The 18,391-nt window shown below is 39.6% G+C and overlaps 1 protein-coding gene across 1 annotated transcript; it reads right to left on the bottom strand.

Moving 5' to 3' along the window:
* Positions 1–818: 818 nt before the first annotated feature.
* Positions 819–16,110, bottom strand: LOC145784127 (methylthioribose-1-phosphate isomerase-like). The gene is made up of 6 exons (XM_082595882.1): positions 15,979–16,110; positions 13,754–13,986; positions 13,053–13,231; positions 12,730–12,906; positions 12,271–12,495; positions 819–2,118 (listed from the first exon to the last, which is right to left on the bottom strand). Exons 1-6 carry the CDS (start codon positions 16,108–16,110, stop codon positions 1,985–1,987), a joined length of 1,080 nt encoding a protein of 359 aa, XP_082452008.1. The 3' UTR covers positions 819–1,984.
* Between the last annotated feature and the right edge of the window lie 2,281 nt (positions 16,111–18,391).

Here is an 18,391-nt window from a genome sequence, read left to right on the forward strand (position 1 = left end):
CTATGTCAATATCCTCAGGTAGGCTACGGCTGCATAGCCGAGTTGTGAGTACCCTGGTACGGCACTCGAAAGGGTGTCAGTTCGATACCGCTTAAGAGCATGCGGCTGTCTCTGGAAAGACACTAATAGGCATGCCATAAGGTGGACATAAATATTGGCTTCCTTGCCTTCCAGTCCAACTAATCTAAATCTTCATATAGGCTACAATTTTGGTGGAGAGGTGATTTTTTTAATATTGCAAATTTATAAATCATAGATAGATCTGCTAAATGTTTTCACGTAATTTTGTGTCATTGATTTGTTTTTTTTTAGGCGATTAAGCGTGATGCGATTTTGTCTCTCCTCTGCCTTGCTTTCATTCTTATGCGTTGCTTTTTTCAATTTTTGTGTATGTAGATCAGATCTGTTATTTCAATTTATGAAGAACATCAGCCAGTTGGTTACTTGAAAAGGGCTACCATGAGTAGCTTATGGCTGAAAACGTTTGTAATTTTTAGTTTATTTTCGTGTTATTATGTTAAATGCCGTCTGGTTGTCAGGTTTATTTGTCTATCTTCAAATACCTGTCATTAAGCTTGGATAAATGGATAGGCTACGTCAGAAAAATATCCTCAGAGCAGGGGCGTATTCAAATATTTTGAATAAACATTTTTCACCTTCTGTTGCAGCCTCATTTAACAGAGTTTCACTGTGGATTTTGGCTGAAAGTAGCCGACTATCGAATGCCCAATTTTTAGGTATTTTTCAAAATCTTTTGGGGAAGGCTTCCCTGCTGAGTGCTACGCTTTCGCCAACTCGTTGTCAGGCACACTGACTGATATATGCAACAATATTTATTTGCCCACTCCTCTGAAATATTTTGCTGGCTACGCCACTGCCTCAAAGTATAGACATTAGACAAACTATTAACACAGCAACGGATTTGTATAATTAATTAATTATGTCTATCAAATTAATAATAATTGATCCAAATTGACTATTTTTTAGACTTTTCTATAAAATTTTGGTCAATGGCAGAAAAAAAAGACACAAGCAGCATAAACAATAAGAGTCAACAAAAATTGCATAGATGATAATGCTGCCAAGAAATTAATCAAGTATGGCGAATTACACTAGGAGATTAAGCAACATTGAAAACAGCACCAAAACAATGGCAAAGTTGTTCAGAAACTTTATTTCAATATTGATTGTCGGGAGCCTCCGCACAAAAATGGCCAGTCGTTGCACAGCACATCAAGCGTTTGAGCCATAATGACAACGCTACGGTGAGGTGGATATGTTCAAAGCGACGGGCGGACAGAGCATCAAGTGAAGAATTGAGAAGGTTTGGCATCCACCAAGTAGAAGAGGTCGCATAGTGGTGGAAACTCCGTTGGTATGGCCACGTACAATGAATGGAAGGTGACTCCTGGCTTAAGGAGGTTTAGTCTATGGAAGTAGAAGGCGTAATCCACGTGGACGACCAAAGAAGAGGTGGTGCGATAACGTGCGTAGCGACCTCCGAAAGGGGAACCTTGTGACGGTCAATGTTCAAAATAGGGGTACGTGAAAAGCCGCCATTAAGTCGGATCGCAATTTACTGATGTCCAACCCTCGCAATAAGGGAAACAAAAGACGTAAAACCGTGAACTAACTAACATGATAGCTGAAAAAGTTAGCAGCAGTTTGTTTTGTTGTATGACATGGTCAAAGCTTAGGGTGCTTTTTATCTTAATAAAAACATTATTATTTTCGCTAACTATATGTAGGCCAACATTATATTCGATATAAGACCAACTCAACTCTGATAATGTCACAAAAATAATGTTCTAGATACGTTTCACAAAAGCGAGATCATTTCCTAACGACAAACAATATCCAACTTTACCAAATAATAAAATTGCATGCATGTAAAATATCAAGTCACTTCGCTGGCCGCATTTAATCGCTTCAGAGACCGTCTGTTGAGCAGCTATGACATATCAACAGATGGAATGAAAGGATGTTATGTCGCGTGGTTGCATCTTTGTGCGGTCATTTTTTGATATTCATCGGACGTGAATACTCCGTGTTCTGTTATGATACCGGTGATGAGGTCGTGGCTTGTGACGTCAAATGACGGGTTCCAACAGCCGATGCCTAAAAAATCAAATGAAATCTTCAAGTAGTGATCATACAATGAAGTATCAGTAAGAAATCATAAATATAAACTAACTGCAGACAGGACGCCACTGTTTCGACATGTCTTCTCAGTGCAGTAAATCATACACTAGATAGGAACTCCTTATCCCTTATTGCTATATAAGTAACGCAGCGTAGTGATTTTCCATTTGTGGTACGCAAGGAACCACATTTGGGTACTTTCACCAATCTTGCCAAAGTGCTCAAACTGTGAGCTATGAGCGGTGAGCTAAGCGGAATGCAACAGCACAAGATGGAAGATGCGCCAACGATGTAAAAAGAAGAGTCGGTCACGCAAAAGCGTCATATTGGAAATGTGAACAATTTTTCAGAAGAGATATGAATTTGCAATTAAAACTGAGACTGTTATCTTGTTATATCAAACCAGTTATGTCATATGGAAGTGAAAATTGGACCTACAAAAAGAAATTCACAAAAAAAATGAATGCTTTTCAACTATAGTGCTACAGAAGAATATTAAAATTGTCATATATATACACTTTACAAATGAAGCAATTAGAAAAATAATTGGAGAGCAAGAAAGATGGGCAAAGGCATAAACAAAACAAAAAATAAAATTCGCGAGACAAAATTTTGAGAGGACCGGCAGAACAGTTACATCAATTAGTTATTGAAGGTATGGTGGAAGGAGACGAACTGGGTAGATGATGTAAAACAGTGGGCTAACTTGTCAAGCATCGGAGAAGCATAAAAGAGCAGCGGCAGAACATGACGTGTGGACTGTGGAAGCAATTGACAGCCAACCTTCGGCTCAGAGACGGCATACGATGATGTATACAAAGTCTACAATATAAAACTGACATATGATTCCATTTAAAGCTTCACTCGTGTGCATCCATACAACGAACTACAGAAACGTGAGCATTCTAAATACAGTAGATTTTCAAGTGCATATTTTATTTCTTACGTTATCAAAAAAAACGATGAGTGTAGCTAACGCCAAAAATCACCTGACTGTATAAACAATAAAATTGCTTGTCAGCAAGGTATCTGTAGGCTTCTCTGTTTATTACGAAAGAAAATGCGCGTTGGTTTGTACTCCAGGCCTCTAAGCTCCCAGTGGCTATGGCAGCCGAGAAATCGTTAAATGGCCTCTAAAACTACCGCGCAGGTAGGCTATGTTTGGTCGCCGGTTACAACAAGACAACATTTTTTCGCTCCGTTGGTATTTGAAACTTTTTTCTTCACTTGCGTCCGTATGTGAAAATTTTTTTTTTACAAACAAAGCGAAGTCTCTCACACGCCAACGAGAAATATTGCTGATAAAAGTTTCGAAAAACATGTTTTCACGCAAAAACATATCAATTGACAAGTTTTTAAAAACATGAATTTTTAATGGACTTTTAGTTTGAACCATAAACAGGTACATAACTCAGTAACAACACTACATTTAACATTATAAAAACATAAAACAATAAGCGAACGTTGTCGGCTAGTCATACAGCCCTTTTCAAGCCTACAAGAAAAATATTTAAAAAAAATACTAAAGAATCACCAGTATCACAGTAAAAATATGGTCAAATCTAAACATTTGAGAAACTGCTTAACTAGCTCACACAAAACGATAACTGAAAAAGTGCTATTGTCTAAGTAGTGTTGTTGCTGAGTTATGTCTGTTTATGGTTTAAAAAAGTTACCTCTCTACCTAAATTGAATTTTTTTTATTTTGGCTACTGAAGAGAACGAGAATTTAGCTGCTGTAGTCCGGTTGCCAAATCCAATTTTTTGGCTGAACCTGGAAATTTTATGCAAAGTTGTTTTTTTTATTGATTTTGGTAGCTTAGAGTCTACTCTTTCAGAATCTGCCGGGTGCACTCCGCGCACCCTTGAGCGTTTTGAGAAATTCAAGATGGCGTCTAAAATGGCTGCCGTTTCAGATAACTCCCTATAACTCAGTTAGTATTTGACCTAGGATGATAATTTTGGTGTCTAACCATATGTTTTGAGGGGCAAGGAATACATTGAAAATATTTATTTGACTGGTTGGGGATTGCATCATGTAGAAATGCAATAATGCCGCCAATAGGGCTGCCATATTACAAAATTCAAACAAAAACAAACAAATTCACTTGTATTTGGTCTAGAATGATAATTTTGGTGTCTATCCATATGTTTCGTTGACAAGGAATCCATTTAAGGGATTAAAACATTTGCATATAAATTAAATCAAAGCAAAATCCAAAATGGTTGCTGATATATTTGCCAAATACTTACTGTAAATTTCTTAATCTCGAACTCCCACTATGCTACTTAATCATTTTGCTTTCTGACTGATAAGCGCGAACTTGCGTCTCAGCAGGCTTGTAAGAAATATCGTAAAATAAGTATAAAGAAATAAGTATAAGAAAAGTAAGTAGAGAAGTAAGAAAGTAAGAAAGTTAGGCTGGGCCAAAAAAACCAAGTTGTTCCGAATTTAATGTAAGTTTCCTAAAAGTTGTGAGTGAGTGCCAGGAACACAAAAATGTAAATTTGATAAAAAAAAATTGAAGTCTTACGGTAAGACAGTCCGTTACCGTAGAAACCATTATCGATAACCAGACAAAATGCCTAAAATAAAGATTTATCACGCTTTGAATGACCCTCAGAGATGCTGCTGGTACTAAATTATGCAGAATTGCAAGCCAAAGATGATATGACAACTAGACAGTAGGTGTGATACAATTCAATAGAAAATATTTGCAAAAAACTCAATTTTGTTTCAGATTTTGTGTATAAAATTCAAACTTTTGTAATAATAGCCATATTTGTTTTCTAATTGCTGGTTCTCACTTCCAAAACCATGAATACCAAAATCAAAACCTTGCTGTGACTCTTTGACAAGTGTCCCCCCATCTTTAGTGTACCAGGAAACCATGGATTCACTGGCCCTTACCCACCAACAGGGGAGCAGGTTCTTCTTCAGTACCATGGGTATCATAGGCAACTACAGCAAGCCAGCCATCTTCACTCTAGTACATTAGATGCCGCCAGACTTGTAACAAAGGACTTGCAGGACTGGTGGGTAAATACTGGTATCATCCTTAAATCATGGCAAGCGATAGAGCAGACGATCCTTGCAGTTATTGAGGAGTACAAACTAAGGAAGAGTAAGAGGAATAGAATAACAAATACAGAGACCAAGAAAAGGGAGGAGTTTTTGGCAAAAACGAGGCAGACGTTTTGGGTTGTTCAACACGAGTTTGAGAAGAGACTGGCAGCAAAACAACAGCTGGAGAAGCAAGACCAGGCAGATAAGAAAGACTGGTTGTACCTAGAAGGTGTACGTGGGGTTACTCGCACTGCAACTCTGGGCCCACGCGATAAGAAAGTAGCAAAAAGGCAGAAGCGCAAGTTTCTTGATCAGCAGGCAGCGCAGGAGCGAAAAGCTAAGGAATGTCTACGCTCTGCCACTGCTTCCCATAGTGCAGATGCCGTAGAAGAAAGTGACAACCCTGAGTCTGAAGATTCCACTGAGATACCAATGCACACTGTTTCTGTGTCACTCCCTAAGGTCAGCAAGAAGATGGAAGGTGTTCCTATGGAGGCCTGCTTCATTGCTGACAAGTACGCAATCTCGAAAAGGGCGGTGACAGAATTGGCTGCTGTATTTCGTAAAGATGGAGGGAAGAAACTTGAGCAGTACAACCTGTCTGTGAACACAACGGAAGGAGGAGACAGTCTGCAAGGCTTGAGAAGGCGGCAGATATTACTAAGTGGCAACTTGGTGATATCACTTCCAAGATGTATGCACTACACTGGGATGGGAAGCTGATAAAGTCCCTAACGCAAGTAACGCATGTGGGCAAGGACACGGAACGAGTGGCAGTGATACTGACAGGGATGGATGGATGGCCAGGAAGTTCTACTATCAATTGTTGGGATGGAAGGGAGGTCAACTGCTGAAAATGAGGCAGCAAAGATTATTCAGGTGATTATTCAGTATTTTTTTGTCTTATTAACTCTCTCACATTGTTATTATCGTTATTTATGACTCAGCTTCGCTTCGTTGATTACTGGTCGTGTAATAAATAATGATAACAAATGCTCATTCATTGATTAACTGTATATTAGCGTGTGTTATTTCTTTTCTATTTATTTTCTTTCCAGGTCCTCAATGACCATACACTGGACACATCCCGGATAGGTGCTCTTGTCTTTGATACAACTGCAGTGAACTCTGGGGTCTGGAGCGGAGTTGTCGTAAGACTGGAAACAGAGTTTGGTAGAAGTCTTCTGCAACTGGCATGTAGACACCACATCCATGAGTTGATTGGGGGGGCATCTTGCTCAATTGTGTATGGCCCAACCACAGGACCTAATGAACAACTGTTCAAGCGACTGGTGAACAATTGGAGCAAATTGAACCACAACAACTACACATTGGTCGAGGTGACTGCTCCACAAAGAGAGTTGACAGGTTATATTCATAACACCATTACCTTTCTTCAGACATGGATTGAGAAAAGCACCAAGGAGACACTGCGACATGACTACCTGGAGCTGGCAGAACTAACACTTCTTTTTCTTGGAGGGACCGTCCCTGCCAGTCGGAGATCCATCACCATCAAAGCGCCTGGGGCATTCCACCACGCCCGTTGGATTAGCAAGACTTTGTACACGTTTAAGGTGGCACTCTTCCGATGCCAGCTTGGGGATGTATATACACCCGAAGAATTGGAAGACATCACCAGTCTTGCTGTATTCTTGGCAATCTTCTACACGAAAGCATGGTTAACATGCACGAGTGCTGCCAATGCACCATCAAATGACCTGGCACTAATGAAGAACCTCCTCAAGGCAGAGGCCAGTATCAGCAAGGACCCAAGGAAGTGGCCTGCCATATTTCTCTCCTTTGTCGTTCCAGCCAGACAGAAGCTACAAAACCATTTGTGGTATCTCTCAGAGAGATTGGTCCCTTTGGCACTGTTCTCGGACCGTACATCATCTGACAAACAGACTATGAGAAAGGCTATGCTGAGGTACCATGACGCGACAGACAGTCCACAGACAAGAAAACAGGAGATGCCAGCCTCACATCAATTGGGCAGTAAAGCCCTCAATAACTTCATTCGACATGACTCATGGAGCATGTTTGAGCTCTTGGGTATTGACTCCAACTTTGTCAAGCTCCCTGTTGCACAATGGACCACCTCAGATAACTACCGTCGTGGCAAGAAAGTTGTGGCCAACCTCCCTGTTGTCGATGATGCAGCAGAGCGGGCACTAGGACTCACCACAGATTTGAACACAAACAAGGCCCCCAAATTTGAAGAGCAGCTTCAGGCACTATACAGAGTTGTGAAGGGTGCCCGAGAGAAGCTGCATGGACTGGCAACGTCAACTGAGGTTGTGACAAAAAAGTCACTGGCCTCCGTTTCGTACAGTTGGGACTAATATGAGTGTTTATTGTTTGAGTGTGTAACTTACTGATGTTACTTAGAAGTAATTGACTTCCATTGGTAGATTTCGGGATAACTAATTGTTATTTGTAATTGTAGTAAAAACAGGTTAATAATTGTTATTTTGTACAATAATTGACCATAAATGCGAAGAAAATATGTTTTTTTTATTTAAAAGCGGAATTAATTGTTTCACAGACATCGTGTATATGTTCAATGCTCTTTGGCTGTCTTTTCTACATATTTTGGTGCCAACATGAGCCCTGACGGTCATTCACAGCCTGAGAAATCATCAATTTAGGCAATTTGTTGTCTTGCCGGAAACGGTTGCTATGGTAACGGACTGTCTGACCGTAAGATGTCATGTAAAAATAAAAATTTTATCATGGGTTTGTTCCTGATACCCATTCACAACTTTTAGGTAACTTACAACCTTGTACTATAAATTCTTGAAAATAACCCCTTTTTTGGCCCAGCCTAAAGAAAGTGTTTTTATAACGAGGTATTACGCTTTAAGCGTTCAGCTGTGAAAGCTGCAACAATGGAACGATCCTGTCTTGGCATATCTGATGCATCAGACGGTTTGGTACAAGTATAGTTGTCGATACTTTTGATGCTGAAATCTCGTCCCAAAATGGAAAATTTTCCACCCACTCGCTGTTCTAGTTACACATCCTGAATCACCACCTGATGCTGATCGATACCATAGAGAGACAATCCTACGAATTTCAAAGGAGGAGATGTCGGAGGCAATAGAATATGATGTCACTATACAGAGATACAATGGTTCCAAGAAACCAAAAATGCCCGAGAGTGTTGCTGTTAGAACAGTTCTCTCACTCAAGTTACTTGCGCAACAGGCTACTCTAAAACAAAGAGCGGACGAAACTGACTCCGCCTTCTTTCAGGATGTTCAGAAACAGAATTGTCTCGAGTACAATGGCTACAACACAGCTCTTACACGCAATCAAGGCCAAACAGAACAACCTAAGACTAAGACAGCATACCTGCCTTTGATTGATCCTGTGCCATCCCACCCAGATACAATAATGACAGCAATGGTGGAAGCTCAAAAGGTGACACATAATGCTGACCAAAAGTTTGTGTTGTTAACCTGTGACTTACAACTATATAAAGTTGCATTACATGTGAAGTGGACTTACCCAGAAAGGTTTTCAGATGTCATCCCGCGCTTGGTGGTATGCACTTTTTGATGAGTTTCATAGGCTGCATCGGGACTCTGATGGAAAACAGTGGACTGGAGGAAGTTCTGAGTGATGTGTTTGGAGGAGTCGCAAAAATGTTGACTGGAAAGAAACTTCCGCAGAACATTCGAGCATTGAGAATGCTGGCTGAGGAAGTTCTTCGAGGAGTACTTGATTGAAATACATTTGAGTCAAAGGAAGATTTCGTGGAGGTCTTGGAGATTGGAGAACATAGCCAAAAGGAATAAGACTGCCAAACTATGGGTGGAGATGTTGATCAAACCAGTGTTCCTTATCATGAGGTTTGTCCGAGCTGAGAGGGAGGCTGATCGGCTGTTGCAATGTTGCATCTTGAGGCATGCAAACAAATGCTTCCCTATTTCTTTGCCGCTGGTCATGTGCATTATGCAAGGTACACGATGTGCTACCTAAGAGCAATGGAATTCCTCCCAGAAGAGGTACTAGTCCGGTTCATGAAAAGGGGGCATGCGATGAGGCACCTGCGCGGACTATGGAATGGCCTATGGAGTGATATGTTTATAGAAACTACTTTCATGAGATATGGCCATGCCCCAAATGGCATCATAGGAATAACCTTGAAGCCGAATACGCTCAAGATCTGGGCATTGAGTCTTCATACATGTAGTACTGTGGAGGCTGCTCTGGGCGAAATGCTTGGAGATTCTGGAGACCAGGGAAGTGGGCATCACGAAGAAAAGAAGGCACGGATAAAGAATGACAACAAGGACCGAGAAGCCATAAGGACGAAGCTTCAAAAATGTATGGATCCACTTGATCCCGAGAAACATCCAGAGGATCTAGTGAACATTGCAACTGGTCAACATGGAACCCCGGCAGTGCATGTGCAAGAGGCTGTGCAGAAAGGATTCAAACAGATGTGCGAATTTGGAGAGAATTTACCTGATGGTTTACATGAAACAATTCACAAGACCGTGACTACCATGGTGGCTACAAAGAAACATGTGAATGTGGGAGGTAGTAAAGTGTACGACATGAATGTCATCTACTCCAAGGTCATAGGCCAACAGGCTAGTGGGCATGATATTGACATAAAAGATGTCCTATCCTACGAAGTAGCCCCAGTACCAACGTCTTATGTTTGACCCCACAGAAGAAATGAGAGCTGCAACATCAAAGTCTTCCTTAAAGCGACAGCTTCAGGTTGAGGTATCTGCTCGGACAACAGCAAGTGACACTTCAGTAGTTGTGATTGATGGTTCAGCCCTACTCTGGGTGATTTCTTGGCCTGCATAGGGCACCACTACAGACTACGCAAACAACTTGAAACACGCCATTGCCAAGAGACTAAAAGTTGGGGACGTTCACCTAGTGTTCGATCGGTACTATGATTACAGTACTAAGAGTGTCACCAGAAGTGCTAGGTCCACTGGAGTTAGCCGAGTCCACGAGCTGCAGTTGAACACTAAGTTACCACCTCAAAAGACTGTATTGACGGTGACCGAAAACAAGAAGCAGTTGATAAACCTGATTGTCAAACTTCTGATTGAAGATGAGTCATTCCATGAATACACCCAAACTCACAAGTTGATAGTGATTGTTGAGGATGTTGCCCCATTTGAGATCAGCCATGGTGGTGTAGTGATCAGAAGGGCGGACCTTTCAAGTAGTCATGAGGAAGTGGACAATATCATTATCCAACAGGTGATGCTGTCTGCTCGAAATAATGAAGAGAGTGATATAACTGTGATATCCGATGACACTGACGTTTTCATTCTCTTGCTTCATTATTATCACGTTGGAAGCATGAAAAATCGTATCACCATGGAATCACCAATTAAGGAACGAACAGTCATTGACATTGGAAAAACCGTAGAGAAGCATGTGTCTTTTGTGAATGAACTCCTGCCAGCCCATGCTCTTACTGGGTGTGATACGGTAGCATGCTGCTATGGGGTTGGCAAAGGTACTGCATTGAAGGTTCTGAAAGATGGTCACTCACTGTCACTTTTAGGGGTCATTGATTCTCCCATAGAATCAGTGATTGCGCAGGCAACCACATTCATGTCAGCCTGATACGGCCAATATACTACGAGTAAATCAATGTCCGAAGCACGCTGGAGGGTATGGGCATCCAAAACGGGTCGGGCCTCCGCGGTACCACCAAAACTTTGTTCCCTTCCTCCTACAAGTGAGGCCTTTAAAGAGAATGTAAGAAGGGCCCATCACCAAGCCATTGTGTGGCGTTTACTGGAAGACAGCAATCCGCCTGAACTTGATGCAGAAATGTACGGATGGGTGAAAGACTGGAAACTTAAAACGCTACAACCGGTCCTCCTTCCAGCAAATGTTGAACTCACCCCAGAAACTGTCATGATCAGATGTGGATGCAAGAGTGACAACCCCTGCAAAACGCTTTCTTGCAGCTGCACAAGGGATGGTTTGAAATGTACAATATTCTGTGCGTGTTATGCTGCAGGTTGCAGCCAGACTCTTAGGTCTACTTAGCATTTTAATTCAATTGGACAACATCACAGATTTATGGACTAGGTGACTTAATGACGAGATGATAACCACAACAGACTGTCCTGTGACTATGAGAGAGGCTTGTACATTACTAATGGTAACATTTGTGATAACTAATGGTGACATTTGTGAGTGATGTTATATGTTAGATGGTATTTCACAAGCAAAAGTTGCAGAAATAATGATTTTCTATAAGTACATATTCAGCAAATATAATATATCAGCAACCATTTTGGATTTTCCTGCGATGTAATTCATATGCACCTGTTTTAATCCCTTAAATGGATTCCTTGTCAACGAAACATATGGATAGACACCAAAATTATCATTCTAGACCAAATACAAGTGAATTTATTTGTTTTTGTTTGAATTTTGTAATATGGCAGCCCTATTGGCGGCATTATTGCATTTCTACATGATGCAATCCCCAATCAGTCAAATAAATATTTTCAATGTATTCCTTGCCCCTCAAAACATATGGTTAGACACCAAAATTATCATTCTAGGTCAAATACTAACTGAGTTATAGGGAGTTATCTGAAACGGCAGCCATTTTGGACGCCATCTTGAATTTCTCAAAACGCTCAAGGGTGCGCGGAGTGCACCCGGCAGGTTCTGAAAGAGTAGACTCTAGGCTACCAAAATCAATAAAAAAAAAAACTTTGCATAAAATTTCCAGGTTCAATCATACTTCTGCCGGACTACTGGGAAGAAGCTCTGACAGGCCAATGCTTAGTCACCGGGAAAATTAAGAAACTTACAGGCCAGTACTCGTTATAGTATCGTTAGCTCTTACTCAAAACGAGGTTTTTGGAGAAGTGTGCTCTGCCTGCATTAAAATAAAAACTAACTAATTTGAAAGAGAAATGTAAGTGCAGCAAACATGAACAGTTTTAACATCCGAAACGTATCAAACTGGCAACCCTTGCATACGATACTCGTATTTTATGAATGCGGCGTTACCACTTGCAAGCTTATATATCAACTTCATCGTAACCCACCTTCGGCTGCTATTTTCACTCCATTTATAGACGTCACTTCGTGCGATAGCCTTTCTTCGATTATGATATCATCGCCATGGTGTGTGACGTCACAGTGACATGTGACTGGAGCCGCGACGTAAAATGGCACGTTGTGGTACTTGGCAAGGATAGCTATCTGGTAGGTGCCGATTTTGTTAGCGGTGTCACCATTCCTTGCGACGCGATCAGCCCCAACTACCACAGCTACCGTGAAAAATAACATGATTTAATCAGTGTAAGTAAAGGAATATATGCATCACTGTAGATACCAAGATTTACTTTCCAGCATTTTTCAAAAAAAAAATATTTGAGAACGACGCCCGTTTCCATTCATGGCATCTATTTGGTCTTTGAATTTATGCAATTAAGCAGCTATGTTTTATAATGTTCTTGAAATACAGTACAAACAAAATTAAAAAACGCACATCAATCACTTACCAGAAATTCCTTTTGCTTTCATCAGCAAAGCAACCATACTGTCTGTTATTAAAGTCGCAGGGATGTTTTCGTGGACCAGCTCATATGCAGTGAGTCGAGCCCCTTGATTGTAAGGTCGGGTTTCAGTGCAATAGACATGATCAATCGACATGTAAGAATGCAAAGATCGAATCACTCCTGCGTGGCATAAAGTTGGAATCATGTTATTTCAACACATATCTTAAAAAAGTATGTTAATTATTCAACAGTTTCCAAAGCATAGTGTAGCTTTAAGTAAATAGGAAGAATTGAAAAAACTTTTTAAATATGTATATATACTAGACCTAGTGCAGTCCCATATCCGGCTGTAGCCAGTGATCCGGTATTACAATGTGTTAGTATAGAACATTTTCCGTTGCAGTCTGGATGCAAATTGTTCAAAATATGTTTCGCTCCATGCTCTGACAGCCTCTTGTTATCACTTATGTCATCCTCCAGCATCTTTTCAATAGTTCCAATCAACCTTTAATGACATAAGGATTTGTAACACCTTCACAAGAATACAACTAACTTTCATATAGCCTATGTAATAATAATATATGAGATTGCAAAGCAGGATGCTTATTCCTCTTTCAATCACATACAGTAAATAAACTATTGAAAATATTTGGAAACATTTTCTCACCAATCAACAACACAATAGTCAAAACTTCAATACAGCATGTCATATATGAATCTTGCTACTAGCTTTGAGGTTACAATTCATAACAAAACATATTAATGCTAATTAGAGAAGAAAGTAGGCAATCAAATTTCTATAATTCTGTATGATTAACAAGTCACCGTATTAATTGGAATTTATATATTTAACTGTAGCTTCTACTCTTTCTCTGATTAGTGATTAGCATCAAAATGTGTTGTTATTTTTTTCAATTGTAACTTTAAAGATGTAGAGATTTGATACTTTCTAAAGAGATATTTTTGCTAATCAAACTTCAGATCACTATGATCAACAAAAAGGTAAAAAGTCAAGACCACAACATACTTAAGTTTCATGACGTCAAGTGTATGTGAAGAGTTGATAAGATGCTTTGAAAAAAGAATAAGTTCTTTTGCTGACTTGCTTACATTGACTGCAGTTGGTCGTGCAGTAACCAAGTAATCCAATTTACATTTCACAAATTCAAGAAAGTCATCACATGAATGGAACTCCTGGTTGCATAGCTCAACGGCAAGACTAAGACAGCCAACAATAGCAATGGCTGGGGCACCTCTCACCTGTGGGATGGCAATATCATTGAGAAAAAAGTTGCGGAAAAATATGTCAGGTTACAGCCCTCGAAATTAGCTTCCATCTACGACGGCAAAAACATTGCCGTCGCCAAATCAGCAAACCTTGGATTGCGGCGGCAATTGCCGTATGCTTTAAAGTTTAAACAAACGAAATTTTATGCGTTTATTCTTCGTGTTTCATACGGCGGTAGCGGAGAGCATCACGCAAGCTATTTTACGCGCTGACAATGCTCTTGTGAACTGTAAAAAGTTTACAACCTTGTAAATACTGGCTTAATTGTTACGAAAAAGTTATTGGAACATCGAATGCTTATTGTTTACCGGTGTCGTTGCGAATATAAATCATGGTGAAGGATACAGTTAAAAAGTAAAATTTACCTGCTATAGGTTATCAAACAGAGGGAACAGAAGGAAAAAGTTAGTGTGGTATTTTACAAAATTTATAAAGAATTTTATGACGGAAAAAAATCGGAATTAGAAAAGCTAAGGGGTCAAGTTAAAAAAGTAGAACAAAATTGGATAAATGGTTCTTCGCAGTAAAATAATGCTTCCGATCATATGGCATTGCGCGTTCACGAACGGGCAGTTTTGCGTCTTCAAGTATTCCAGTGACGACGCGACAACCTCGTCCTCTGATGATTCCGATTTATATATGATATCCGACTAGTTCTTTATCCAACAGACTTTGTGTTGCTCGCACGCAGTATCCCAATTGTGCCGAAATTATGTTAGGATAAACATAAATCGAGCCAATCTTCTCGCAGGGAGCTATTAATTTGTTACTGGTACCTGTTTGAGCAATTAACGTTATTTTATGATGGTTCAACGTCGCTAGATGTCGAAAAACAAACGTAAATTTCTTATTGGGCATTGTTGTTACCCAGGCAGCATAATTCGTTATTTTTGCATTGATTTTGCGTCTGTAGACGTTGAATCGATGTAGAAATGATGATTTTGCTGTCTGGGTGCGCAATATAACCCGCCGGGAAAATTGTAAATCGATTTGTGCTGACTCGAACGTTGAATCAACCCAAAATTAACTTACTTTTCCCCTGAGCTATTTTACGTGAATTAACGTAACAGCGTGCGTATTGCGTTGCTCGCTTTATCGCTACTTTAAGTATTATTACGTCACAACAAATCAAACGATGCGGTCGTGATAGACTACTCTAGTATACTTTTCCCTTCTCGTTTCACATGTTTTGGTACAATTGTTTCGTAATAAACGTTCAGAGCAATTGCCAACGCAATTTCAACTTTTGCTGTTTGGCCTCGGCAAAGTTCTTGCCAAGTAAAAATATGCTATAAAATATAATATTTTCGAAGACTGCGTGAGTGTTCACAGCAAGTAAAATAGTCCGAGGTAAGGTCTTGGTGCGATGTTTCTGCTGATTAAACTCCCGCTGCGAGTAAATAACACAGGAAGAAATTTTAAAAAGTTTTGTTCTAATTAAGTGCTCATTTTGCGGCGGCATTTTTATTGCCGTAGCAGAATGGCCATTATGACGTTTACGGCGGCATTTACCACGGCAATTGCCGAGTGCCGCCGCTAATTTCGAGGACTGAGGTTATGCAAGGTGTAAATCGCTATTATCTGAAATTTTATTATCAAATTAATATTACAGTATAAACGAAACTTGAGAAAAGTTCTCCATACATTAATTGAAAAATCAAACTTTGATATATGATAATAACACGTTACTTCTCAAAATTCAAGTACAGTTGTTGTTAATGTTATATATGATGAGACATTGTTAATTTCTCCAATGAGGCAAACATTAAGCTACAAAATTTTTCAAGACTTGAGTCGAGAAGTACACAGAATGAAAAAAATGCAACTACAGTCATTGCCATACAACGGATGCAATAGTACAAAATGCATTTCTACTACACCAATGAAAGTATCTTACTAAGATGTATGACAGTTCAAATCTTACAGGATCCTGGATTGAAGAGGATAATTTAGATTAACTTTACCTTCATCTTCTTGATAGCATTCCATCCATCCTCAACATTGCAAATGTTTTCATATACTGATTGTTGGGGAAGAAGGAGTTGGTTAAGAATTACCAGCTCCCCTCTTTTGTACCGTATTGCTTCAAGTGACATATGCAATTACATATATATAGCCTACTTGTCTAAATGTAATTGTGATTATATATAAGTTAAAATGCTAGTAATAGGTCTTAGTCTATACGTAGTTCTTCAACTATGGAACAATGAAAACTTGCAGAAAAACTAACTAACCTATAAACATATTTAACCAGAGATGGGCAGTAAGCAGTAGCACTCTCCTTTTGTAGTGTTGCTACTTTTATGGTAGCGCTGCTACATTTTTGTTGGAGTAGTGGCTGCAGTAGCGCTGCTACATTTTTGTTGGAGTTGGCTGCAGTAGCAGCACTACTTTTTTTTCAATGTAGCGCTACATTGTATAAGCTACAACTGAAAGAAATGCAGCCCTGCGACTTTTTTGGTAGTGTTAGCAGAGATTCATCTCTTTGCGTCCTTGAGCTTTCTTAGTGCCGATTTGTAATGCCTCTTTATTAAATTGTATGTCATGCCCCATTCCTTCCAATGCTGTGATGGAGAGATTTTTCCCCATTGGAAAAGACATGCTGAAGTCAAACCGGGCATGACTTAGCAACTCGCATTTTGAAATGCTCATAATTTTAAAAGATGCGTATTGCGTAATTACATAACAATAAATCACCTAGAATGTGTTTTCTATAACGATGTTGAAATAGCAGTGTAAGCGAATGATATTCATTTTCAAGGTCATTTTGACGTCACAAAATGCTTCTTGTGTCCGTTTAAGTTAAGGCAAGGGATAAACGAGTAGCTCGCTACTTTTATCGATTGGTAGCAGCGCGTGGTACTTTAGCCAGGGTGCAACCTAATTCGTACCTTGATACATTTGTACAGTCAGTTCGTACCCTGAAAAGATCGAGAAAAAAAATTAAAAAAGGTGAAGTCGCTGATCGGAGTTTCCCCAAACAATTTGAAACAAACTCGAGGGTTAGGGTTAGCGGAAACGGCAAAAAAATGTTTGCGGAAACTGCGATCAGCGAAGGTTAGGGTTAGAGCATAGATTACTCTATGGTTAGAGTTAGGGTAAGCCAATAAGCCATGGATCACTCAATTAGATTTTTAATTCTTTTAATTACATTTTTAATTCTTATTTTTAATTTTTATTAATTTCTAATTCCGTGATTCATGGGTAAGTGGAAACTACGTTTAACAGAAACTGCAATCCCTAGGTTAGGGTTAGAGCATAAATTACTCTATGGTTAAGGCATAAAAATCCTAAGAGAGTAGAAGCGTCATTCCCATTCATGCTCCACACACCGCGGTGGCACCGCTCGAGTGCGCCCGCCGCCATTTTTGTTAGCACAACCAATTGTGAAAGCCTATTCAACTACGTGCTAATGAATGGTAAACTTTTCATTTAAAACTGACCAAAGTTGTGGCTAAAACCTTTAAAAATAACTTTTGTGATAGCATAGAGTGTGACAAGTGGTTCAGAGCGTCGTTTTTATGGCGACCCGTAATCGATAGGTCGCGGGTTCAACTCTCAACCAGGTCATGTTGTTGCGTCCTTGGGAAAGACGCTTAGCGATAATTTCCTCTGCTTGGTGGATTCTGACAAGCAGCAAATTCTTCAAAGACAATCACTTGTTGAAGAAAACAATATTTTTTCAACAACAAGTGGAACCTTCACTCTGTCAATCTCAGTGACCCGGCCTGCGTCAGTGGTTCAAAGCCTCTAAAACTACTAATGCGAAACTGCCAGGATGAAGCTTTCCAAGAGGCTTTCTCAGTCTGAGGATAAAGATTCAAATCAATCAATGTAAAGTCTGTTTTTATCTTTTAATCATGCATTATCTTCACAACGGTGAAGAAACTATACATGGTTTTTCATATCACATACAAAATCAATGACGTATAACTTCTTAAAGATGCATTGTTTACATACTGGTATATGAACATTTAGTAATGAACCAAGTATAATACAGTAATTACTCACAACTGTGGGCTTATGCTGGAATAACACAACAAAATAATTACACTCTCCAATTCCAACGTCAGAGACAGACTTTTACCAAGTAAATCCGATATTTTACACTGTGCATGCATGTGCAAACGCTGTATGGAATAAACACAACTTAAAACAATATTTTCCATTCAGGATAAACTATTCTGGAAACTGGGTTAAGAGAAATGTCCTAAAATACCCAGTGCTGTATTCGTAAAAAAAGCACAGGGTATACTGTCAGATTTGCCAAAATGATAAATAATAGGCTACACAACTTGCAAAATATTGATCTTTAGTCTACCATAACATGAATTAATTATCAACATCACAATTGGACGAGAGGTACCACCAAATTGT

This window comes from Aplidium turbinatum, chromosome 15, assembly GCF_918807975.1.
Source record: "Aplidium turbinatum chromosome 15, kaAplTurb1.1, whole genome shotgun sequence".
Classification (NCBI taxonomy): Eukaryota; Metazoa; Chordata; class Ascidiacea; order Aplousobranchia; family Polyclinidae; genus Aplidium; species Aplidium turbinatum.